The following is a 27,196-nucleotide window of genomic DNA, read 5'->3' on the forward strand; positions in this document are numbered from 1 at the left end:
TTTTTTACTCTTCTTTCACCCGTCATATACATTCAAATCTCAAAGAAAAGTCACACCAGGAACCACTTTCATTCCTTGAAGGTCTTAGAACCAATTATGGATACCCATTCCTCTCTCACTACGCCCAAAGAATATAAAAAAAGAAAAAGGTTGGCTCCAAAAAAGTCGTAATATTTCGTGCAACTTTGACGATTTTTCTTTATTTCTTGATCTGTTTCTTGAATTTTAGAACTGTTCTGAATAAATTTCTTTGATATTCTTGTCGTGTTATTTAAAGGGAATCATTTGTGATGTTGTATAAGTGAATATGTTTGTTCGTTTAATTGTTATTTAATGAAAATCAGTTTGGACGAATTTTGAAAAAAATCGTTTGGTTTTGTTCACGTTTGACAGTCGCGACCGCTGGGTTATCCAGTTTAATATGTTCTTTATAGTTCAAATAATTATTGTTGTCGTGTTTAGTTAAAGGATAATCAGAATAATGATACAGTTCTATACATTCAAAATCAAGTTTCATGTGAGTATAGATCAAAATAAACGTTGGTAAGTGTTGCTATCGGAGGAAATTCCAATGTCATAAATACACCAAAACTATCAGTTCCATCAGCTTAACCGGTTAGCTATCTATATAATACAATTTTTAAAAAGCAGAAGAACATATGATACAAGTAAATCAACCCAAAATCTCATCTCAACGACCAAAAAGACTAAATGGGATCAAATATTTTATTTTATAACCTACCGTTTTGCTTGATTTCTCCTAGAAAAAATATATACCTAAAAAACAGCACCAACAAAAGACGAAAAACAAACAAACCGACATAACCAAACCAAAATTCATAATTCTGCTTCGAGATCCAACCCAAAATACCTTTAAGCCCGCGGTCTCTCCGTGTGTTATAGGTGAAGGAGGAGGAAGAAACTATTTCTCTCGCTCTTTTTGACTTTATTTCAAAATGGTGAAGCTGACAGAGGACATGGTGGTGGCGAGGTCCAAAGGATCGGACCTGCATAACGTGAGGAAGTTAAATTGCTGGTGAGTAGCGTGTGCAGTGGCATAAAATGGGAGAAAAAAGGGTTAAAAGACACAGCTGTCTGGACTGGCTCGCTCGCCTCCTCGAAGGAACGGAATATATTTGTTATTATTGTTGTTTTTGTTGTTGTTGATTGTGTTATTGTTGTCGTTGTTGAGGTTCTTGACTTCGTGGTTGTTACTAGTGTCATTAGTTATTATTGTTATTGTTATTATTTTTATCATTATAATAATAATAATAATAATAATTATTATTATTATTATTATTATTATTATTATTATTATTATTATTATTATCATCGTTATCATTACTATTATTATTATTTATTATTATTGTTATTGTTGTTAGTTATTAGTTATTGTTATTGTTATTTTTATTGTTATTATAATTATAATTATAATTATAATTATTATAATAATGATAATGATAATTATTATCATTATTATTATTATTAGTGTTATTATTATTATTGTTGTTGTTAATATTGTTATTATTGTTATATTGTCATTATTGTTATTGTCATTGATATTGTTATTTTTGTTATTGTCAATATTAGTATTATCATTATCATTATTGTTATTATTATTACTGTTATTGATTTGTTAACATAATCATTATTAATATTTTTGTCTTATAGAGCATAAGAAATATAGTTATAAACAGCACAGGCACAGCTACAGTGGCTTCATATTTACTGCAAAATGATGAAAATATCCACAGCATATCATTGCTCAGAGACTAGTGGCTGTCTTGTTAAAATTGTGAGAGGCCCGACCCAAAGAATATTAATTTTGTGGACATGCATATTCACAGAAGTAAACACATATCTGTCATACAGATAGGTAATTGAATATATATATGTCAGACAGACAGGTAGATAAATGAATGTATATATGTCAGACAGACAGATAGATAAATGAATGTATATATGTCAGACAGACGGATAGATAAATTAATGTATATATGTCAGACAGACAGATAGATAAATGAATGTATATATGTCAGACAGACAGATAGATAAATGAATGTATATATGTCAGACAGATAGATAAATGTATTTATGTCAGATAGATTGACATACATGCATCTATTTCTGCATATAGCATGAAATGAATTTGGGTAATTGTTTTGGAAAGGCCTCGGCAGAGATAGAGAGGAAGCTTGAAGTTTAGATGTCTGTACATTTGCCACTCGTACTAGGGAAAAGGCCAACAAATGTGCACCTCGTGTATTCTGGCAGTCACATAGTAAGTTGACCTCTCTTGTGATTTGTCGTCAAACAAGGACATGGTCGAAGCTCTGTCCTGCCAGTATATACGTGGAGAGGTTTGTTTTCTTCTGCAAAAGTTTGAAAGTTTGAATTAAAATTCCTGCAAGTTCAGAATGTATAGTTAGGGAAACAATGTGCTGTTTTATAAGTATCTTTAGGTATAAATATTCACCAAGAAAAGCTAATATCATGGATGAGATGTGACAAATTATAAGCCTATAATTTTGTTTTATTAAAGTTAGAGGGTCTGTACAATGTGATGCCATGACCTCTGCACTCTGTACTTCAATAAGTATCATCAACCCTCCACCACGTTTATTTCAACAAGGTAAACCAGTCGAAGGACTTTTTACCCAGAATGGCCAATATGTGGCTGAGATTTGTTGACATTTGTTAGTCTGATCAGGGAAGGACATTGTTTGGTGCGATCCTGCTCTTAATAATTAGCCTACCGAAATCTGTTTTCTAGGATAGTTATTCTTCTTATTTAGCTGTATAATGATTATTTGCTTGTAATGTATGTCATGATGTGCACATTGTGATGGTTTATAAGTCATTTATCATCATTGTCACCATTACCAGTATTTGTGCTGTATATAAGTATATGTATGTATATATATGTATATATATATGAATGTATGTGAGAGAGAGAGAGAGAGAGAGAGAGAGAGAGAGAGAGAAAGAGAGAGAGAGAGAGAGAGAGAGAGAGAGAGAGAGAGAGAGAGAGAGAGAGAGAGAGAGAGAGAGAGAGAGAGAGAGAGAGAGAGAGATAGAGAGATAGATAGAGAGAGAGAGAGAGAGAGAGAGAGAGAGAGAGAGAGAGAGAGAGAGAGAGAAATTTGTATTCTAAATATAGTTATATAATTTATTAAGTAACCTGGTCATACGTTTCATGTATACAGTATAACAATAAAGTTACAGGTAAAATGAAAAAGGTATGCACCCAGTATTCCTTTGTCACCATTAGTCATTTACTCATGAGTCACTTTTGTTCTCGAGAATGCAATGTTATGTTTATCAGTTTTTGATACATGATCAATTATTTTGATTTCACTCCTTTACCTGTTTACAGTTTTCTGATGATCCTGTCTTCTACACTATATGTATATGTGTGTGTGTTTGTGTATGTGTAATACTTTTTTCTCATTTCAGGGGCAGTGAATTATCAGATGTGTCTGTTGTGAGAAAATTACCCAATGTCGAGGTTCTTTCCCTGAGGTACGTGTCGAGACCCAGAGTTAAGGTTTTTGAAATTGCTTTACTTAGGGGGGAGGGGAGGGAATGTGAAAGTTATAATATGATTTTGTGATATGAGAAGTAGTAATGATACATGGAGAAAACGAATGCAGATGATATTATATTCTCAATACGAGTAGTGGCAGCAGTGGTAATTAATAGTGAATGATAGGGATTGTAATGGTGGTAATTAGAACCCAGAATATAACTAATCTCTACCAATACTACAAAATTCCCGCAGTGTGAACCAGATTCAGACACTGGCAGACTTCCAGTACTGTCCGAACCTGCAGGAGCTGTACATCCGCAAAAACAGCATCAGTGACATCAATGAAGTGCTGTACCTCCGTCAGCTTCCCAAATTGAAGAGCTTGTGGCTGGCCGACAATCCCTGCGCGGATTTTGAGAAGTGAGTTAGGGAGTTTTGGCACTTTTTACATTGTCTTTGCAGTACAATTATTGATATATTTTCTGAAAATGTGTCAACAAAATCTTTTAGTTCGATAACCACGGTGTATAATATTTGTTCTGTGTAGAGATATTTATTTATAGTGTACAGTGTGTGTTTTTGTGTTGATATCTGTTCTTAGATGATAAAAGTGTGTCATGTGAATTGCCACCGTTTGATTCTTCGTTTTCCTTCCTCTAATCACCTTTTGTTTTACCTTCGCAAAAATAGGTACCGCCACACAGTCTTACGCGCTCTGCCACACCTTCAGAAGCTGGATAATGTTGCTGTGGATTCAGAAGAGGTCCAGCAGGCCATGGTCTGTGGTCTGGCCCTCCCCATATCCGACTCACCAATGGCACAGAGGTGGGAAGATGGCTAGTCTTTTCTAGATTTAGAGAGAAAAATAAGAGTTATATTTATGAGATGGCTTCCTCCACTTCCTCTTTTCTGTTTACACTTCTTCACTTTTTTCTCCTCATCCTCAATTCTCACATTCACTCCCGTGCTTTATTTACATCAGAGAGGAGCGAGAAATGCCAAGGTCAAGCAGCATGGGGGAGTCTCTGCGCAGCGAAGGGGGTAGCAGCCTCTCAGACTGCTCGCCTCCCTCCTCCGAGCGCCGCTACTCACAAACCACAACCCCAACACGTTCCAATCAACAGGTGGGTTGATACACATAGCTTTGAGAGGTGAATTGATTTTATTTTATATAACTTCACTTCTTGTTTTTGTTTTTTTGACTGCTAGTGCTCATGCTTAAATTACTGGGCAGTATGCCAAGCTCTTATATAATGGTATCGCATTGATGTCCAGAAAGAATGTATTCTTTGAAGACTATATCTTTTGTATTTCCATACAGAAAGCCATTTTGTTTCACTTATATTACAGATTGATGAATTTTATTATGTAATGATATATGTAGATTTGAAATCAGGGTTTTTGATGCCAGTAATGTATTTTCCAATAACCAGAGCTTGATTTAGTTCCTGTGAAGTGTTTTATCTTGTATGTCTAAGCTATGAAGGCACTGATCATGTATTTATGTAGCTCAAGCCATTTGGCTATCATAGACACCGAGTGACAGATGCTCTAGTGTTCTGAAGACAAAGACAAATTGGTTTTTATTTTTGCATTATCTTGTTGCCTGAAGGCTAATATTTTAAGGCCCCTTCTCTTCAACATGGTATGTAGATATTTTTGTGTTGATTCTCTACAGTATATTCTGATTTCCTGTATTTTCCCCTTCTAATTTCATACTAATTAGCATAAAGCAAATTGTCAATGGTGTGTTATAGCAAACCCATGTAATTAAAAACAAAACGTAGTAACAGAATGACAGAAGGTTTTGATTTGTTGGAGCAAACTATATTGTTACAGCTATGTTCTTTGAGAAAATGCATCCATTCAGTAAATTCAGATCTATTCCTGCAATTTTGAAATGCATTTATCAAGATATCTATCTTCTGTTAAACATCTTTAGGCATGTTGCTTTGGCTGTTATCCTTTGATGCAGCCAGTAAAAGAAAAGATAAAAGTTTCATAATCATCCATTTGGATGTTATAATTTCACACATTCTGTTTTTGTTATAGGGATTATATTATTAATGACTGTGCAGTGTCTCTTAGAATTTAAAGTGGGTTTAAGCATATTTTACAAAAATGTATTTGTGTGTTTGTCATTCCATATTAGAGGTAGCTAAAGGGGAGTTAAATTTCTTGTTTGTCTTAATTGTGTGAAACTGCAATTTACATTGATTTACCTGTTGTATTGCAACAATAAAAAAGGATTTGCTGCACTGTAATTAAGGAAATAAAGCAGTAGAATGCAGAGATGAAAAAAAAAGAAGGAAAAAGTCGGACTAGCTGAAATTTGGATGTTATTTGAATAGTTGGATTATAAGTCTTATATTCTATCGTCGTAGTTTCAGGGTAGAAGGGAAAATAAATTGAAGCTACTAATCTTCATAATGTAGACTTGATTAAATGAAATTGGCTGGTTAAAGTTTTAAATGGATCTTTGGAAGTATTTCTTACTTTTAACAATTTGATTTATTTGGAGTCTTGTTTGTTCATAAAAAAAAGGGAAATTAATGGAGATTTGTCCTCTTTTGATGAAGATTTAGAAGTCAAACGACAAATACTAAATGCACTGAGAAACAGAGATTGTCAAAAGTAATACTTTCAAAGGTGATCTATTTTTATTGATTTATTTTTTTGTTACAATATCTTTTTTAAAGCTGTACTGATAGCTTCTTGTCTGGAAAATTTCATCCTGTTAATTTTGTCTGGATTAACAAGGATTAACAGTATGACACTATGACCATTCTGTGTTTTATTTTACGGCACTCCTTTGTTTTCACTTTGTTACTTTGCCTGTGATCCGCTTTGTTTGTTTAAAGCATTGCATATTTTAGGTCTTAGTGATTTTGATAGTTAGTGCTTAACAGTTTTCTCTTTTTAACTGTACTAATGAGTCGAACTTGTGCCCGTTCTTTGCGTATCTGAGAGATTCGTACTTTATGTGCAGAGGGATTGAGGCTGGAAAGTTTGTTTTTAAAATTTTTTCTATTCTTTAAATTTTCACATTTTATGGAGGATAGATTGTAAAGATTTTGAAGGTTATGTGTTTGAGATTACACAGTTTAGTTCATGATTTTGTTTTCCTTTAATTTTCACTCTTCTTGCCCATTTTAACATAGTAAGAAATGCACTCATGAATCTTTCCGATACGACCCAACACAAGGCTAGACTCGAGTGATGTTGTCATGATTATGGCGATGTTACAGGATGTCTATGGGCAGTCCTTGGATGACGGCTATGAATACTCTCAGGCTGTTTATGACGAAGATGACGAACAGCCAGTTGCCCGACGCACCAGCTACTCACAGTACCAGCAGAGCGACCCGGAGAGGAGGATCTCGCAGATGTCACACTACTCCAACCAGGACACCTCACCACAGGTATTTGCAGGCCAGGCTAACTCTGTTGCCTTAGACTAGAGAGGAATGAGAGTCCATCACTTGGGACGGAAAAAAGAAATTGAAATATCCGCTAAGGTTTAGGGAGTTGTTTGAGCAGTCCTTTTTGGCCAATTGGTGTACATCAGCACACCCACAAGAGTGTGAAGACGCACATGACTTGGATTCTCGAGACAGAAAACTTTAGCGCTCGTCAAGGAGAAAAGTTTGATGCCAGCAACAGGGTCTCACTTCTCACTTCCTTTTTGGTGTTGAAGCATGAGCAAAACTGTGACTGTGCTTTGAGTCTGCTTCATTTCTCCTTGTTGTAATGACTTATGATTAGATGTAAGGATGGATGTTTATACTTGATCTTTTGGGTTCTTTACTCATATTCATAGATATACACATTTGTAAACACATATGTGAACATTGACAAAAAGCAGAAAGAAAAAAAGCATTCACAGTGAGTATATGCACTGTATGTGCATATGCTCATGTGAATGCATATATGTGGATACATATATGCTTATATGCATGTATATACTCCATATCATCATATACATTTGTGTGCATATGAATGTGGATGGACACATACACCCTTACAATCATACATATACCAATGAACACTTGTTATTTGAAAATTGCATAGAAGGAAGGTAATAAAACATAAAGAAAATAATTATTTGAATGTAAAAAAATTCTGCTGAAATACCTTTTTAAAACTAATTATGTGTTGTGAAAATAAAAGACACTTCTGTGGTGGCTGGAAATTTTAGACTGATGTGTATACTAAATTATATGCATAGTAATTATCAACATTTTAATGATATAGGAAAGTTGAGAAAATACATTTATCTTTAATGCCAGCACTAATGTTTTACACTGTTATAGTTACCCCATGTTCACAAGCCACTTATGAAGGGGAACCTCATTAATAAGCTAGTTTTTTTTTTGGCTAATTAACATATGATTAATAGGTGAAGGCCACATTATGGGCTGTTGGCTAGTTTTTATCATTTGTGTATTTTAAAGATTCATATATTGGTTTCTTGGTTATGTACATGAAATGGAAGAGGTATTTATAACACAGTGGAAGGGTAGATGGTACACAGGTGGGTGATACATTGCAGCAACATTATGGAGTGCGAAGAGTGAGTCAGCCGAGACCGCAGGAGTATAGCTCACCTGTAGAAAACAGCCAATACCATAGAAGGTTCTCCAATACTCAGGTGAGGGCCATTGCTACCAGGCTTGGCCAAGTGGAGGCTATTTTTTTCTTTTATTTTCTTTTTTTTTCTTTTCTTTTTATGTTAGGAATGCTTCAGACATAACCTATATCTTTGAATACTAGAAGGATGATATGGACAAGGATACGGCCCCATATCAGCTACCCCCGCCTCCCCATTTTCACACAGATAACCTTCTCTAGATATCAAATATATTGGTGATGTCTCATTAACAACTTAACCCGAGGGTAAGGCAAGAGCATGAGCACACCAGGTGGTTGCATGAGGACAGTTGGAGCACTTTCTCCGAGGTTCGGGAAAAGTAAACACAGTTCTAGCTTCAGATGCTTTGGGTTGAAATGTTGGTTTTCACACCACTGTAGCAGTGAAGATACATAAAGTAATAGCCATCACATAAAAGATACTAATGCAGCTGCTGGTATTGAGCATAATATATCATTCAGTCCGATATTTTGTGTTTTTATGGTTACTCATGAAGGAAAGTTACAGCTCATTTGAGTGTGAGGAAGATACAATGCAAAACTGTTAGAGATCAAGTTTTAAGGAAGTCAGCTACTTCTTCGTAATTACTGAATACTTAAAATTGGCAGCAACCTTTTACTGCAAGACTGTGATTGTAAATCTCAAGCTAGAACTGTGAGTATTTTCTTGCTGCTGTACTAATCCTGTTTACTTGATATATTGGCAGTGCTAATCATGTCTTCACCAACACTATGTATAAGCCCTTGTTAGCTTTTGGATACATTTTTCTCTCCTCACACCTCAACTCGGATACATATATGAATTTGATATATGCATTGTAACTGTTAGAATTAGAATTTGATATTTATTGTAATTTTTGTTCTGTACACGCAGACAAGGGTGACCAAAATGAAACAGTATTGTGTATTGGTATTCCGTTCACGTTTTCACAGTTATTTGGAAAATTAGTATGATAGCACAAAGATGTTTAGTTGACTTAGACATGTATCCAGGATTTAGGGTCAGTGAACTTATATCCCAAGAACATCTATCTAAATGAATAACTTTTAGTTTAAATCTTGTACAGGTATTGACGCATCTAAACAAATGTATAAATTTGAATACATTTGTTTTAATATACCTGTGTTTGCCTCTTGATCACAGGATCTTAGGATTTGTGATGGGTCCAGAGGGAGTCACTGGTCCAACAAATTTAAAGGAGAAGAATGAAATGAGTAATTTTCCTTAGAATTCTTCCTGGACCAATGACCTTTCCAAGCCAATGAATGAATCGACTTAAGTCCGTACTCAAGAACGATTTCTTGGAACCGCACACACCATACCTAACATGCTTTTGTAGTTGTGACTGTTTGCTGGTTACCTGAGAAGAGTCACAATTATTAGTAGCAACTGGGTGATGGTCAGCTTCTTGCAAATGCTTCATGAGCACAATGATCACTATAAGACATAGTGCATCTGACACGAGAGAGATTAGGATCTGATAGTTGGTCTTCAGAAAAGTTTCTTGAGTATGGCCCTTAAAGCAGTAGGCCACCCTCACTTGAGCTATCGCAGACGGCACTGACAAGTTCAGACCATGAGGAACTGGCTTACTGCTATGGACCCAATCCGAACATCACTGGATCCAAGGGGTTAATATTATGTACTTGCAATCAGAGGTGGATTGCTATGGAATAAGACCTATAGTAACACTTACTTGTACATTCACTGATACTTAAACATTCTTAATTAGATTAGGGTAGATTTTGAAAGCAGTTTCCTATGCAGCAATTTACTATTTTTGAAGGATCAAATTCTTTTGAGGTTCAGGTTATGGGGAGTTTAGGGTGAAATTATATAATGTTCTTTGTAAGTATTGATAGATTGATTCTTTATAGATCTGGTGCGATTATAGAGACAAAGTATAGAATTTCTAGTTCTCTTAGAGACTGCATTCAGGTTTGTAATTGATACGACACATCGTGTATTCACCATTTGAAATGTGCTTAAAGTGTAGCTTGTGTAGAAATTTGTGACGAGGATGATGTATCTTGTATTCTGTCCTACTTTTATCAAGTTGTGGTTGAAGGTGTCTTACTAAGTTTGTTACTAAAGACTGCATGGGAGTGTGAATCTAATAGGAGTTTCAGATTGCTGTCTTGTGTAACATGCAATTTTTTTGTTAATTATTTTGATGCGAAGCAGACCAGGAATGTTGGCTACACACATCATGCACACACATAAGCATGCATACTGTGTACATACATGCACACAAACATGCATACATACATGCATACATACATGCATACATACATGCATACATACATGCACACAAACATGCATACATACATGCATACATACATGCATACATACATGCACACAAACATGCATACATACATGCATACATACATGCATACATACATGCACACAAACATGCATACATACATGCACACATAAATGCACACAAACATGCACACAAACATGCACACAAACATGCACACAAACATACATACATACATAATACATACATAATACATACATACATAATACATACATACATAATACATACATACATAATACATACATGCATAACACTAACACACACACACACACACACACACACACACACACACACACACACACACACACACACTCACACACACACACACACACACACACGGAAACACACACACAAACACACACACACACACACACATAAACACGCACACACACACGCGAACAGACACACACACACATATATAAATATATATATATATATATATATATATAGATATATATATATATATATATATATATATATATATATATATATATATATATATATGTATATATATATATATATGTATATATATATATATATATATATATACATATATATATATATATATATATATATATATATATATATATATATATATATATACATATACATATACATATACATATACATATACATATACATATACATACAAACATATATACATATGCATATACACACACACACATAAATATCTATATATTAACATACAAATACATACATTGATATTTTGAGATATTGAAGTTCACCAAAGTATCCTTGTGTTAGAAAATGCAACTTAAAGTATGTATCAGTGTTTTTTTATTTACTGAAAATTTATGCAGTGTGACTATATGTTTATTGAATGCACTATTATCATACAGATGTTTATTAGTAAAAGGAAATGTATTTTTAAAGAATGGATTCTTACAGATGAGAGATGCGCCCTCTTGCAAAATTTCATCAGAACAACATCAAATAAGAATAAGGTTATATGCAAAATGGTCATAGAAAATCAGAGATTATTAATCTCTATGAGATGTTGACAATATCAGTTCATTCATAGATCCATCATGTGGAAATTCCAGTTTGAAAAAAGCTGTTTCTGAAAGTTCCTTCAGCTTTTTATGAAAGCAATTTGTTCAGATAAGTTACAGAAAAGGCATCAGGGTATTTTCCTGAAAGTGCAATTTATTATACCAAAAGTTATAATTTGTTTGTTCTATCTCCACACTATTTATATTTTCTTGCACTGAAATTGATTGAGGAAGATGCAGGGATAAGAACCATAATCTGCTAAATTGCCTCAGCGGCCTGTGGTGTCATAAATAGTGTTCATTACCAGATGAGAGCGATTGGAATTAATAGCTTAACCAGAGATACCTTCATTGAAAAAATTGAAGTGAGCCAGAAATTGTTTTCAGTGCTGGACAATATACTGTTATTTTGACCACTTGTATCATATGTGAGTGATGCAGTGATCCATAAAGCATAAACTAAAATCTGTCCATGGCTTGCTTTCTGATCATACAAAACGTAGAACTTACAGTCCATATAATTAAGACATAATTATTATTACATTTATAACTTTACATAAAAAGATATTTTGTGCCATAAAGCAATGTTAAATTGAGAATGTAAACAGCAGGGATCTAGTGGCTACTACAGCAGCAGCAGCAGCTCGAATGGCTACCACCGCGGAGAGGCAGACAACTCGGATCGACTGCGCAGAACGTCTTACTCTTCCACACAGGTCGGACATCCACCCAGTAGTATGACAGGCACACATCGCAAATCTGTTCTGGGACTCTAACTTAGGGTTGTGGCTCTTGGCTTTGCTCTCTGGAATCAGTGTAACGGACTCTTATGTTCCGGTGTTAACTCTTCCTCACGTTTACTAAATTTCATTTCCTTTTTCCTGGCTCACCTCCTTTTCCTCAAGATACGTTGATGGTCAGATTGTATGGACTAACATTTATATGTGCATTTGTGAGAATATATGGATATATTTTTAACTCGCCTCAGTGGAATTTTTGAGGTACTCCTTAATCGTAGAATTAGTTCATATTGATGCATTGTACTGAAAACCCCAATTGGTCATGCTTCACTAGATATAGTATAAAAATAGAACTGCTTTTAAGCCAAAGAAGTATTTGATTTTGTGGTTAAAGATGAGTTTAGTAAAATCAAAATAATATATTTACTGTTGTCTTTGATTTGGTAGAGCAAAGTATAGGAGACAGCCTTTGCAAAATAGAATAGCCACTGGTACACTGGGCTGTAGAGGCATTTTTTGCCATATAGTATTTATGTGTCATCGTTCACAAGGGCTATGGGAACAGGTGATTAGCATGCACAGGCACAAATTGTGGAGACGGCAGTGATAAATTTATGTGTTAAAGATTACATCGAATCTGAGAAATCTTTATAATTGAGAGTTATTTTATTGTCCTTCATTTTGATATCATTATTTAGGAAGTAGTTATTTCTTTATTTATATTTGTATTTATTTGTGTTATTAATGGATTTGATTTTTAATTAGTTTTTTCAGGCATTCAGTAGTTTACACAGTTTTATTTAATTTAGTGAATCTTTAAAATCCCCTTCCAATATATTCCTATAATCATTCATAAGGAAGAAATCTACCTCTTGTAAAGTCCCATTTTGGGGCCTAAGACAACTGCTCCCTCTTCTATTACAGGACAGTGATAGTGTTCCCTTACTTTAGCCCTCAGTTCCCTGGTTGTCCACGTAATATGTACTTTAGAATCGCCACCGAGCACCTGCATGTACAGGCTGTATATACATCTTGGTAGTGCAAAGGACAGCATGATCTGGTCTTAGGAATTTTATTTTGTTATTGATGTTGTGTTTATTAAGCTAAAAAGTATGCTTGGGATAATGTAGGGATTGGGATTATATGTTTTCAATGTTTCAGGTTTGTGTCAAGGTAGGCATGGGAAAAATTTTGTCGTGTGTGTGGCTCTGCTCTGATTTGAGACATGAATGTACAATATTTATGTAGTATGAAATGGTATATTGCTTTATATTGATTCAGTGTGATGTATAGTGGGCACCTAATCGGAATAAAGGTTTATTAAAAAGTGGAGAGAGTGGAGGAATCACACACACAAAAAAAAATGTTGAAAAGTTGTTTAAGAGGGTATAGAAAGGGAAAAAGAGAGAAGGTGCAGTAATAGAATACAATTTTAAGATACAGTGATGGTTAGTTTCTTCTGAAATTGATAAACAGTAAACAATAAAGTAAATTAAGTACTTTAGCTGTTTGGTTGGGAAGTCATTGAATAAATCTGCTCTAAATTTTTCCAGTTATCATACCGGTATAAGAATGAGGCTTTTGCTATAGTCTAAATAATCAGAAGAAGGTTTTCTGGTAAATTGCTATTAGAAACTTAAAATATTACACTACTTTTACGTTGACTTGGTATGACAATTATGCTTCCTCTGAGTGATTCCTATGAGGTTTTCGATCAATTGCTAAGTTTTAAAAATTCTAATGTAACTGAACAGTTAGATTAATAATGGTTAATGCTGTGCCAAATTTATCATGAGAGAAGCCATTGCTTAGTTAAGCCTTTGAGAAATTTAGAAATATGGTATTTGAAGAGTTTTTGTTTTAATCCTTTATATCCAAAGAGACATGCCATGTCCATTGAAAGTTTGACTTAGTCATTTTTTTTACATATAGTTGGCTCCACTACTATTAAGTCACCAATGAACCAGTTACGAGAACTACCTGTCTCACCTGGTTACCCCTTTCCTTGATTTTCGATAATATTTTCTAGTATTTGTTATTGCTGTTAGGAATGTCAACAACAATATAGTAATTATAATCTTTATAACAAAAATAACAGTGTCAGTATTGATTGCATTAGTAAGAAAAGCTTTTTCCACTATTTCTAGGAAAGGTGAGGTCACAAGATCAAGTAATGGACTCCTTTGTGGATAAGCACTGGCAGAGCCATCTATGTAAAGAAACTTTTAACAGAACAATACTAAATTGAACACAACATTTTCCCATTGGCATTGGGTTAATACCTTTACATTACCTTTACATTATGGGGATCTAAAATTGGAAGTTTCATTGGCCTTCAAGGTTACTCTTTGCCCCTTCTCCCCTATCCCAAAAAGTATAATTTTGAGATAATATTGTGTATGAACATGTAAGAATTAAACTCTAGTGGTGCATCAGGAAAGAAAAAGAAATAGAAAATTGTGCAATCTTTTTATGACATTTCTTATTTTAGTGTCTGCCTTTAAAATGTTAATGATGTAGGGAGAAACTGCTGTGTCAAATCTTTTTCTTTGTTAAGATCTTGAATGGTAAGCCAGGGATTTAGAAAAGCTTCATAAAGTACTTTACTTTTAAATACATTTTGAAACACAGGTTCGCCAACTTGCCGGAAATTTTTTTTTTTATATAATTTTCAGGGAAATGGAAGAAAGCAGGTAATGAGTAGTTGCAAAAAAAATATTAATGATTAGGAAATAAAGCAATAAAATCCTTAAGTTTTCATATAATGAAAGAAGATAAAGTGACTGTAATTGGGAATTATAAATGAGGCTGATATTTATAAATGTCATTATTCTTACCGTCATCATCATCAACTTATGTCTTTGTTTTGCAGTTATTGTTGTCATCATAATCATCATCATCACAATAGCAATCATTGGTGTTTATTCACTATAAATAATTTACACAAAGAATAGCTCTGTCAAAGCCAAACAAAACTTTGTAAATTGATAGCACGGGAGGTGTCAAACAAAAACAATACCAGTGCATCTCTTGGCCATTGCAAGTGCCATGCGATAGAACTCCCCTGTTATCAAGGAGCCAGACCTCCGATATTTGAGTTATTTAACCCGTGATCTTTGCCAGGTCTTTATTTTCACAGAACATTAGGAATTATCTTAGCAACTTTGGAGTAGAGAGGTTTTGCGATAGTATTGTGTCTTACAGTTTACTCAATGAAAAGCTATTCTGACACTTGGTTTCAACACAGTAGTTACTGCTAGTTTTACCAATACTTTGTGATGACATAAAAGGCATTCTTATGATTATTACAATGTTAATATATCAGTAATAAAGAAATCCAACCTTCAGTAGAGGCATACTGCAGTAGAGGTTACACATTTTGAAAATGCATAATGAATTTGAATGACATTTGTTAGCTTCTGCACTTCATCTATAACAAGCATTTTTTTTTCTTGTCTTTTAGTGTTAGAAGTTTGATTTTAAAATCCTATCTAAAGATATACATGCCATTTGATGATTAGAATGAAATAAAAGCTAAACCTTGTAGATCTTAATTTTGACTTTCATTGTATATGACTGGTATAATGAATAGTCTGGCTATATAATATTATTTGTGTGCATAAATATACCATTTAATAGTTGGGTATTATGGATAGAGCCTTGTGTAATACTATCATTTGTGTGCATAAATATACCATTTGATAGTTTCAGGCAGGCAGTGACCAGCTTGGGCCCTTAAGGTCTCCTCTTGCAATCCATGTAAGACTACTTTATCTTTCGCTGCTTCCCGTAAATATCTGTGGTGTTCACTAACTTATTCCCTTCTCTGTCTTCCTTATTGTTGTGCGTGTGACATTGTATTTTGTGGAGGTTATATATATATATGTATATGTATAGATGGATGGATATGTATATACCATATCCACACAGTCCCGCCACCATTTCATGTTGTTCTCCTGTTTTCCTTGGGTGACGTTGGAGTGAGTTCGTATAATGTGTTATCAGTGTATTTCTTATGCTAATGCGAATTTGCTTCCCTTATATGTGTTACTGTAGTTGAAGAGTGTGTCTGAACTGATACTGATATCTGCAGTATATATATGTACAATTTTTCTTGTGTTTATTGATGATTTACTAATAATTTGCTTGGACTTTGGTAGCAGAGGTTATATGTAATATATTTTAACTTTTGTTCCAGAGCCCATCACGGCGTAGCAGCCAGATTGTCACAGAAGCCGATTCATCTGACTCACGAGGGTATATACGCTCGCCTGAATCACGCACTCACAATGCTGACTATGAGTACGACTCACGCAATGCTAACTATCTGAGCCGGGAAGACACGGCGCCCAGGTATACCAACGGCACTAACAACTCCCCCCTCACTCCCGATAATAATGACAGCAATGCCACTAACAACAACCCAGTCTGTCCCCTTCAGTGAGTACACAAAGTAAGGTGCATGCAAAAGTGGCTCAAGATTCACACACCCCCTCCAAAAAAAAAACAAAAGAAAAAAAAGAAAGAAAAAAAATCTGAGCATGATCTCTTCAGTGGCTGCATGACTCCAGCATGTTATATTGGACTTGATCGTATGTGTTGTGGAATCGTCACTTTTGGTGGAAGTTACTTGGTGTTCAAGGTTGTACTTTCCACGTCATAGATTCCAGTGATTGCGTATGAGACGAGAGCTCTGGCCAGTAATTCTAGGGTTAGACTCATGGCCATATCCATCTGAGTGGATACTCTTTTACACTTACATCCATTGATATCTGTTGCCTGTTAAAACATATTTCTTTTTATTTGTCATTTGTGTGATTACTTTTCTAGAAATTTGGTAATAACTGCTTACTACGTGTTTATTTCTTAAAATTAATTGTATTAATTATGGAATATCTATGCATATAACTCCCTAATTAAGAATTTCATTCTGTGCTAGCTACTGGTATTTTCCTGTATAGTTTGGAACAAATTGCGCTTTGTTAACATAGAATAAAACAAACATACTTGTGTTGATTATCGTACCTGATGAGTAGACTTTCTCGGCCAATCAAAGGAACCATTTTGTTCAAAGTTCCGTGTTAGTTGAAGACTACAGAGAGTGATTGGGATTGCTACAGAATATCCCTATTCATGTTATGGAATATTAGATTAACATTTTTTAAGATGTATGTTGAATGCAGTCTTATTGGACAAATATAGATTTTTGTCTTTTTTAATTTGTTTTTGAGTCTGTTGCTAAAAATTTCATAATATTTTCTGTTTTGGGTCTTGATTTGATCCTCAGCATGCAAAGTATGAATTTTGTGTTTGTCTTGCCCCCAATTTATGTTATTTGTATTCCATTCTTCCTGAAGGTGCCAAAATTTAAAGTAAATTTCATGTATTTAATACAGTTTTAGATATCAACAATACTGATTTCATTTTCTAATATATATCAGAAAACAAATGCTAATATTCTAATCAGCATTTTTCTATATTTTTCCACTCAACTTCTTCTTCTTCGTCTTCTTCATTGTTTTTTCAATGAGTTTGTACTTATGCAATTAACAGTGTCTTTAACCTTCCGTGTCCTGCTTTTCTCCCCTGTCAGCCGTCGTCCGGGTCAGGAACAGTACCGCGATCAGAGATGGGTAAGAAAAGCTTTTTTTTTTTTTTTTTTTTTTTTTTTTTTTTTTTTTTACTAATCATTCTGTAGTTTCATTCTTGGGTCATTTTGGATAAGATTGAAAAGGAATAGGGTGGGATACCAGAAATGTTCTTGTGTTTTGCAAAAAGGGTATGAATGACAGTGCAGATGTGTATTGTGCATTTTGACTAAGTCATCATGAGATATTCTTCTGATTAAGATTTAACAAGACTTCATCATATGTATCTTTTGTGCTGTAAAGAGGTTCTCAATAAACCAAGTTCATACTTCATATCTGTTTTAAGGTTGGACATTATAGACGGAATGAAAAGTTATTGTTCATGCTTAGGAAATGAGCCTTGCAAGTTTGTTTTTTCTCACTCAGATATATACCCAGACTTATTAGCTTCATCCTCATTGTCTTTCCTGTTTACTTACATATATACAGAGTGAAGCTGAAGAGAGGGAACGAGGTTACAGTCGTGGGGATGGGTATGGATATGCTTCCCCACCTAGCGAGGTGCGTCAGTCTCCTGTTGGATATGAGCAGAGGATTTCCCAAGACCCTCGATATGAACCTAGAACCCAGAGCAGGGTGAGAAGGCGTTTTCTCCGTTGTGGTCCAGTGTTTAGTTGCGTTAGTTGAGTAGGTTGGGTAGCGAGTCTAAGGCCTCTTTTCTTTTATGATTTGAATGATTTGTATTGTTTCTCTAGTGAAATATATGTTCAATGAGTTAGTTGCAGAGGTGTTCCCTGTACGATTCTGTATAGTATGCTCAGTAGGTCATGTATCAAATCACAAGTCATGAAACTTGAAAATGGAAAAATGATTGCTGAGAAAAAAATAGGACAATTGAGAAAATATGACCACTAATTTTAACTGCCACCTTCCAGCAAAGTGAGAATGGCTTGGTGCAACAGCACTATGACAACACTTACCGCCGAGTGGAACAGCAAGTAGAAACAGCTTCACGTTCCTCGGCTATGGAGCGCCCCTCACCCACTAAGCCTTACCCAGCAAGGCCAAAAACAAGGGTAAGCACTTGCTGAAAAGTTAACGAATTCCGTTACAAGGAGGAGATAGAAATATAAGAGCGATGCTTATATCTCATGTTTGATGTGAACTGTATGTATATTATTTATTATGTTTGTCGGGAATTGTGGCAACTCTTGAAGGAAGTAATTTTTGTGTTTTGTAGGTTATGTATTTAGATTTTTATTATTTTGTGTGTATTTAGTTTTTAAGCTCACTTGGTAAGTTGCAAATAATGTGGACTTTATATTTCAGAATTTGATTTTGGTAAAACATACTTTGCATCGCATCTTTTAATCTTTTATAGGGGTGTGGTTATCTGACAGAAAAAAAATAGTGATGCGTGTTTTTTCCTTTTTTTTTCTCGCACTTTTCTCGTGGACTTTTTATATTGTTTTATTTCACATTGTATTTAAGTCCCTTCGCTCTCAGAATGCCAATGTCTTGTCTCCTGTGCTTTAATTGATCAAAGAGCTGGATTATATTATTATGAAGATTACAAACATTTTGTATATAAGTCCCTTTTCTTTCAGAATGCCAACGTCTTGTCTGCTGTGCTCTGCTTGATCAAAGAGCTGGATTATATTATTATGAAGATTACAAACGTTTTGTATATAAGTCTCCTTTCTTTCAGAATGCCAACGTCTTGTCTGCTGTGCTCTGCTTGATCAAAGAGCTAGACTACTCGAGTCTGGAGGTTGTAGAAATGGCTGTGCGCTGCAGGATGGAGGAACTCGATGACTGAGAGTCCGTGGGTGGGAAGGAACAAATAGACCCATGACTGACACGTTACAAAACAGATGGAGTTGGTGCGACTGTAACTGAATCTCGCGTTTGTTTTGGGAAAGGCGAGAGGAAGTGAACGAGTTGTATATATATTTTTTTTATCATTATTATTATTTTTAAAAATTTAAATTGGATTTTTTTTTTTTCTTTTTTTCTTTTTTTATTGAAGAAAGGAAGTGAAAGAGTATGAGAAGGTTGTACGGAAATAATTTTATAGTGTTTTTTTTTTTTTTTTCTTTATTATTATTAGAAATAGGATGGCGATTGTGGTCTGCCTTTTCTTTCTTTTTCTAACTTTTATTTTCAAACTTTTTTTTTTTAGCGGTTGCATTAAGAGTGCATTAAAGAATACTTAATTTTCTCAGTTCAATCTTCCTGCAGAAAGGATTGTAATTCTTCTATGATTGCATGAATAGGCATGAAAGGCGAATTACATTTAGTTCAAAGAATACAAATAAACGTTAAGGAGGTTGAGGGACTTTGTATATATTAAAAAAAAAAAAAACTCTTTCCCTCCCACTCCTTTTCTTGTTCTTTAATTTATTATTGTTATTATGATGATGATTATTTTTTTTTTCCCCCCCTTAATTTCACAAGTAACGAAAACTGATATACTCAAACCTTCGTGTCGAGGGTCTTAGATTGACTGAGAACTAATCGTTAAGTTTTAAGATTCTCATAATTGTAGATTTTTTTTTATTTTTTAATTTTTTTTATTTTTTCATCACAGTTTCTTAAATGTTTATATGAAAATGTTATTATTATCATTTGTATTAGTATTATTATATCATTATTATTATATTAATATTGATATTATTATTATTATTATTATTATTATTATTATTATTATTGTTATTATTATTATTATTATTATTATTATTATTATTATTATTGCTTATCATAATTACTATTACTATTGTTATCATTATTTTTATAATGATAATGATTGTCATTATCATTATTATTTTCAAATTGTAGCTAACTCCTATTACTTGGAGACCTTATTCTTTACGATTCTCTCAAAGCTTTAAGAATGTTGTTTGATAATCAGTACCTTATTGATTGTGTTAATTCTTCTTTGGCCAGTTTTGTGATATTTCGATGATGAGGCCTTGCGAGGAATCTGCGTGTGGTGTGGCCTTTGGCGCGTGGTGACGTGTGTGCGTTTATTTATTAACCCCTGCGGTGGGTCTGTCATTTTTAATTGTTATTATTAATGATTATTTGTTTATTTTGTATACTTTTTTTTTTTATGAATTATTTTTTGGGGGGGTGGGGTGGGGAGGGGCAGTTTTCGTTCTAGTATCGTCTTGTTTAAGAAGTTGTTTGCGTGGACTTCTTGAGTTAGGTTAGATTTTTTTTTACTCGCAGTGTTTTATGTGTTATATCATTATTATTATTAGTTTTTTATTTATTTTTTTTATTTTTTTATTTATTTTTTTTGTTTTGTTTTTTTAGTTTTAGTGATAACATGTATACTTTGTATGCATGTTTAAATAGCAGAGGTAATCTGCTGATCTGAATTTTAATCTAAGCATAATAAATTTGGCAGATTATGGCATATTGATGCTATGTATATATTTTTTATGTTGATTTGATTTTTAATTTCTTTACTTTATTTTTCAGCGACATAAGAATTAGAGCTGATTTTGGCTTTCTTTAATATTGTTATTATTATTATTATTATTTATTATTATTATTATTAATATTATTGTCATTATCATTATTATTTTTATTATTATTATTTTATTATTATTATTTTTACATTATTATTATTATTATTATTATTATTATTATTATTATTATTATTATTATTATTATTATTATTATTATTATTATTATTATCATTATTATTATTATTATTATTATTGAGGTGTGTCTGTTGAAGATATCAGTGCTTTTTGTACATCTAGTGTAAGTCTACTAATTTACTAAATTGATAAAACAATGGCCGTCTCTCGTAAGATCCTTTCAGCACTCCTGAAAATACACTTAAGGAGAAACTGTGTTATGTCAGTGCATTTCCCTTATACTTGAATACTGTTTCTTACTGCCAAACTATTTTAAGAATATTTTTCTTTCAGTTTTCCAGTTAGTACAATGTTGGTACAGTGGTCGAAGATATGGCGAATTGTCTAGCCTGCATGTGAAGCTAATAGGTTCTATTTGCAGTTACAACACAATGCTTTTTTAGTCTTAAGGTTTTGCAGGGACTGACGGTATCTTACACGTCTCTGCCTACTTTTTCCTTTCCCTTGGCACTAGTTTGATGTTGAGGGTAGTAAACACGAAGGAAGTTGTGTGTCCGTAATTTCTTATAGCAGTAGAGGGAACAACATTCTTTCTCCTGAGAACATATCCAAGCACGGTTAGCATTTAGCAAATATAGCACAATTTTCCATTGGCTTTTATCCGAGACTAGATCTGCGTCTGGATTTTACACTGGTTCACCTTGTAGAAGACTGTATGATGTAGAATTCAGATTCCTCAGGCCTTTCGCTCCTTCTCGAAACACTTTCTGCCATAGGAAAGCCTTGCGTGCTTCACACTCCTATTTTGATAGGGAGCTCTCTGTGACTGTTTAGCCTGTTGTGTGTTTATTGGTTGTATTCCAAGTTTGTGAAGTTTTGAGAGGTTGGTTTAACAACAAAAGTGTCACAAAGTTTTGTCTATGGGAGACAAAAAGTGTTGAGCATTGTGTTGGTAGTTTTATATAAAGAATTAATGTAATAGTCCCCTATTTTGAATTTTAATATGTAATACTGGAAAGAAGAGAGGTTATTCATGTTCTTTGAGGCATGACATTGGACTAACAGATACATATTGGATCCAATATGATGAATTTATTATACATTTTCAGGGGGATTATGTTCAAAATTAGGCCTTTAAGATCTGACTGTTCTTCTAAGTGTCAGCATTATGTCATTGAGTCTCATGCAGTTGATTGAATCTCTGAAAGATATGACCCCACTTTACCTTATGTTTTTGTGTACAGTCCAGCCAGTAGCCAGTAAGTTTCAGATGACAAACTATCCTGTAGTTTGTGAAGTGTTACAACGCATTGTACATAGAGCAGTTTCCTCTATTTTCTAATGTGGAGATCTCTTTGTATGACAGCCTTTCAGAGTGGAACTTAGTGTCTCATTGCTGTAAATTTGCTATTGTTGTATCAGGACTTTTTACTGTGGGAGTTAGGCATCATATCTCTGGCAAATTTTCAACCAAGAAACTTGAATAGAAAAAAGCTATCTGTTTTCATAGATGGCATATACTGCTCTGTTCTTATGCCAATTTGAGATTTCCATATTTGAAATAGGGAAAATCGTAGTGTTTAAGAATATTTTCCTTTTTGTATCTCTTTTTTTTCAATCCACTCATAACTGATGTCTGAAATGATATTTTATCTTTTGGTACTTTGAAATAACTACAATGAATTTTGTTTGGTTTATTATATATGTATTTTTTTCTTGGAAATCAGATTACCCGGATGGTACTCTCCTTTGTATAAAATCCCGAGAAGCAACTCCTTTAGGATTCTTTTGCCTGACAGAAGGTCATCACATATATCCCTTCTCTCCCACACAGTTACCTCGTGTTCTAACAGACTGATATCTTGTATCAAGGTATTGCTCTAAGACTATCCTTTATTTATATTTGCTGCAGTTATGATTATTGACTGCAGAGCAATGGAATCCTTTTACAAATAGTGTGATTTATTGTGTGACTATGGTGAATTTGACTTCGAGAATCAAGCGTTTTGCACATTTAAAAGAAATTGTTTGGAGTGAATAATCATATACTGCAGCTTCATCTTCCATCCATCTTGTAACTGTAAGCTAGAAGTTAGATACTGGTGTCTCTATGTTGGATTTCTTACTCAGATCTATCTTAAATTATCTAAAATTAGTTTGTGATATAGGTGTATTGTATGCCAAACTGTCATAGGAGTTATGCAGTTGAAATTCTGTGTATCTCGAAATAAGGTCACATTGTGCAGTATTACTCTCCTGTCTTAGTCTAAAATGTTTTGTTAGCTTTAGGTGCATACTATGCATGCAGCATGCAAAACACAGATTGTGGATGGTATTTTTGGGTGATAAATTCACAGTGATATGGTCATGTGGGGTTGTTTTTAAAACAGTGCAATGTACTTAGGGACTTTTTGTGGTGTGTTTAGAGGGACAATCTTGTGGGATAGAAAGTTAGTGAAATAAGAATACTTTATGCTATGCACTTGCCATTTGGTCTGTGCATACATTTTGGTTCCTGAGTCTGTGATGCCTTTTTTAAAATAATTACTTATATGTTCTACCAGACTGGTATGAATATGAGTAGACATTGGTTTAAGTCCTGAACTTATATTGGGAAGTAAAAGTGTTACATTGCAGAAAAATACCAAAGCTTTATTATTGATCAGTGAAAATAAGACATCAAAGTAGGGGGTAACAGCAAGGCACACAATTCTGCTGCCAGTAATCTATTTGTCTCCTGCTTAAGTAGCTGTGCTGTCTTAGTTTACAGTTACTACCGAGTCTAACCTTTTGAGTTTTCCTTTACAAGAAGCTCTTGTGGGGACGTCTATACTCCTATTCCAGGAAAAGTGAAAGTGTAGTTCTTCGGTCTTTTAAGGTGTGCATAGTGATCTGAAATGTAAAAATGTATGTTTTTAGAATGTCTAGGATAGTATTGGTAAGTAGGATCACTTGGGTTTGTCACAATAGTAAACTACTTATTTTTAATAGAAATTATGAACTGGGTTTGGTAGTTGTAATAACTTAGAACTTTTTGTTGCCTTTGGAAAATCCAGGTAACATTCAGTTTGAATATATTGCTCATTTGTGTTCCTTTTTTCCCAGTAGTTATGTTCAGGTAAATATTCAATTTTTTCCCTCTGCATCTACATACTCTTCACCAAGTACACATGGTATTCATTTTTATTTTTTATACATACTGCCAGGAAGAACCATTTTTGAATTTGTGGATACTCCCCAACAGAATCAGGTCACACAAATAGAATTGTTTAAAACTGTCATGCAGCTGTATGCCTAATGTAACAAATTATCATGGTAGTTGTTTTAAGGACAGAAAGGGTTAAAAGATATAAGTAAGAAAGTTAGTGGGTGTAAATAGAGGCGAGTGTGCCTGCATGTATGTGTTTGCAAGAGCTTGGGAATGTATGTGAGTTAGTTTTTTTCTTTGAATGAGACTGACATATTTAAGTGGCAGAGAAGAAAAAAAAAAATTGGGGAGGAGTATTCATGCGATTAATTGCACCTGTTATTTCTGCATTGCGTAATTCACCTTCTGTTCTTACAAAGATTGGTGAATGTTCTTTTCATGGTTGTGTAATTTGTTCTTTTGCTGTGAACCAGAGATTTTTTTTAAGTAGTAGTGTCACTTTTATCAGTGCTTTACTTTAGGATAGTGTTAACTCAGTCTGACATACCTGTTTTCTTTTTTTCTTTTCTTTTACCTTTTTCATATAGAAGAATGAAGTTGCTGATATTTCTTTGGTTTGTTCAGGTTGCAGTATATAACGGTTGTTCAGATCTGCACATCAGCTTGCAAATTTTCTGTGAAGAAGTACCGTAATTCTGTACCACAAAGTTCACTCAAGATGATAAGCTAGATATGAATGATTTTTTTCTCTGGCCTGCAGCAAACACTTTGAAAAGGATTTTTTGCATTTTTATTTGTATTTCATTAATTTGTTTTTATTTTTTTTCAAATTTTGTATTTGTTTTTTAGTATGTCTCAGGCTATATTTTAGTTTTATTTATTTACTTGTTTGTTATTTAAAATGACTTGGCTTTAACATAATGTAACATTATACTTTTAAAGGTTTGTATTGATAGAACATTTTGTGTTTTGCAAAGGAATTATATTTATCATATAAGAAAAAGTGGGTAATGCAAGTAATGTGCATTTTTTCCATCATCGTTATCATTATATGTATTATTATTAATGTTAATGTTATATAAGAATCATAGTTTTTATCTCGTCTAATCATTATTATTGTTATGGATTTTTATTATTATTTCCTTTTTTTATCACCTTTCTTATTCTCTAATGCCTAGCTAGCTTTTGATAGCAAGCAAGAACAGCAATTATACATTAGCATTTGGCCTTTTGCCTCCTGGCTTTAGTAATGTTAACTTTTATCTTTAGACTTGCGTTAATGTAAGACTACAGTAAGAATTCATGAAGTATGGTATACACTCTTTGACATGAAATTCAGGAGAACGTTTTTGAAACGGAATTTGGCCGAAAAGGGAAAATCGTAGAGAAGTCTTTTGTGTTTTGTTGATTCAGCTGGAAAAATGTAATGAAGAGAAAAAAAACTTGTCTATTGGCTCTTTTTTTTTTTCTTTATCAAAGTAGGTTTACAAAGGGTAAAGTCACACACAGACTGTATGTTGCGAAAAATATTTTTGATCTTTATATTAAAGTTGCCTAAAAGGCATTATAAACGAGTTGTTAGAGTCTCTTGGCAGTACAGAAAGAAAAAGATATTGCCGAATAATATACTAATTGTGATTTTTTAACCTTTAGTTTTCATAGGTATTTTTCCTTTTAAGATGATCTTGTAGTTGAACATAGTTTTTTTTTTTTGTTTTTTTTTTTGGCGGGAGGGGGGCTGATGTTAACCATTATGAGCACTATTGGCATGCAAATAAGAGCACACTTAACTTTCTGTATGCAATTTTTTCTTTCTAAGAAAATAGGCCTTAATTTTGTGAATTTTCTGTTCACTTAGCATTGCTGTATAGACTATTCAAAGGCTGATTGCAAATGTTTTTCTTACGGCATTGTATTCTTCATTTCTTGTCGCATATGAATTTCAGAAATACCTCATGTCTTCGTTACGTATGTCACATGCAGTAACAATTTTTTGCGTGCAGCTTTTTTACAGCGTTTCTCACTTCTGAAAGCAACTCATCATTTCGACACTAGCTGAAGCAAGAGATCATGGTTTGCTCATGTTATTGTGTTTGTCCTTGATATTTTATTTAATTTTTTTTATTTTTTATTTATTTATTTATTTTATTATTATTATTATTATTTTTTTTTTTTTTTACCTTGAGCTGCTTTTTTTCCCCCCAAGGTAATTTTTTTTCATTCATAGTTTCCTGTGCAATTCCATTCCATTATGGAAGAGACTTTGGAATAAAAACTGTATTTTGGACAAACAAGAGGCTTCATTAACATTTCCCTTGCTGATAATATGTGTAAGATTTTTTTTTCCAGAAAGAGTACTACCTAGATTTTTTTCTGTAATTTTATATAAGGTTTCTTTTTTTAAGTAACATTAGGGTAATTTTCTTTTTAAATTACCTTTTTTTTTGTATTTTACTATCATTATTCTTTGTGTATTGTGATCTGGCTGGAAATATGAATTGGAATCTTATATTTTATAAAGTTTCTGTGGTTTAAGAAAAATGAGCATAGTGTTAAAATACAAATTATGGAATATCTGTGAAATATGTTTATAAAC

The 27,196-nt window shown here is 33.5% G+C and overlaps 1 protein-coding gene across 3 annotated transcripts; it reads left to right on the forward strand.

Annotated features, from left to right (window-relative positions):
• The first annotated feature begins 880 nt into the window (after positions 1 to 880).
• On the forward strand, positions 881 to 19,790 carry LOC113818768 (dynein axonemal assembly factor 11). 3 transcript variants are annotated; one of them, XM_070122189.1, is made up of 12 exons: positions 881 to 1,036; positions 3,457 to 3,522; positions 3,782 to 3,949; positions 4,220 to 4,354; positions 4,512 to 4,653; positions 6,778 to 6,951; positions 12,122 to 12,229; positions 16,452 to 16,606; positions 17,847 to 17,886; positions 18,331 to 18,477; positions 18,777 to 18,917; positions 19,550 to 19,790. In XM_070122189.1, exons 1-12 carry the CDS (start codon positions 957 to 959, stop codon positions 19,658 to 19,660), a joined length of 1,467 nt encoding a protein of 488 aa, XP_069978290.1. In that variant the 5' UTR covers positions 881 to 956; the 3' UTR covers positions 19,661 to 19,790. The 3 variants fall into 3 exon arrangements, with proteins under 3 accessions (XP_069978290.1, XP_069978291.1, XP_027226755.1); XM_070122190.1 differs by having other exon boundaries at positions 6,823 to 6,951; XM_027370954.2 differs by lacking the exon at positions 12,122 to 12,229.
• The last annotated feature ends 7,406 nt before the right edge of the window (positions 19,791 to 27,196 follow it).

The sequence above is a fragment of the Penaeus vannamei genome, chromosome 5 (assembly GCF_042767895.1).
Source record: "Penaeus vannamei isolate JL-2024 chromosome 5, ASM4276789v1, whole genome shotgun sequence".
Taxonomy (NCBI): Eukaryota; Metazoa; Arthropoda; class Malacostraca; order Decapoda; family Penaeidae; genus Penaeus; species Penaeus vannamei.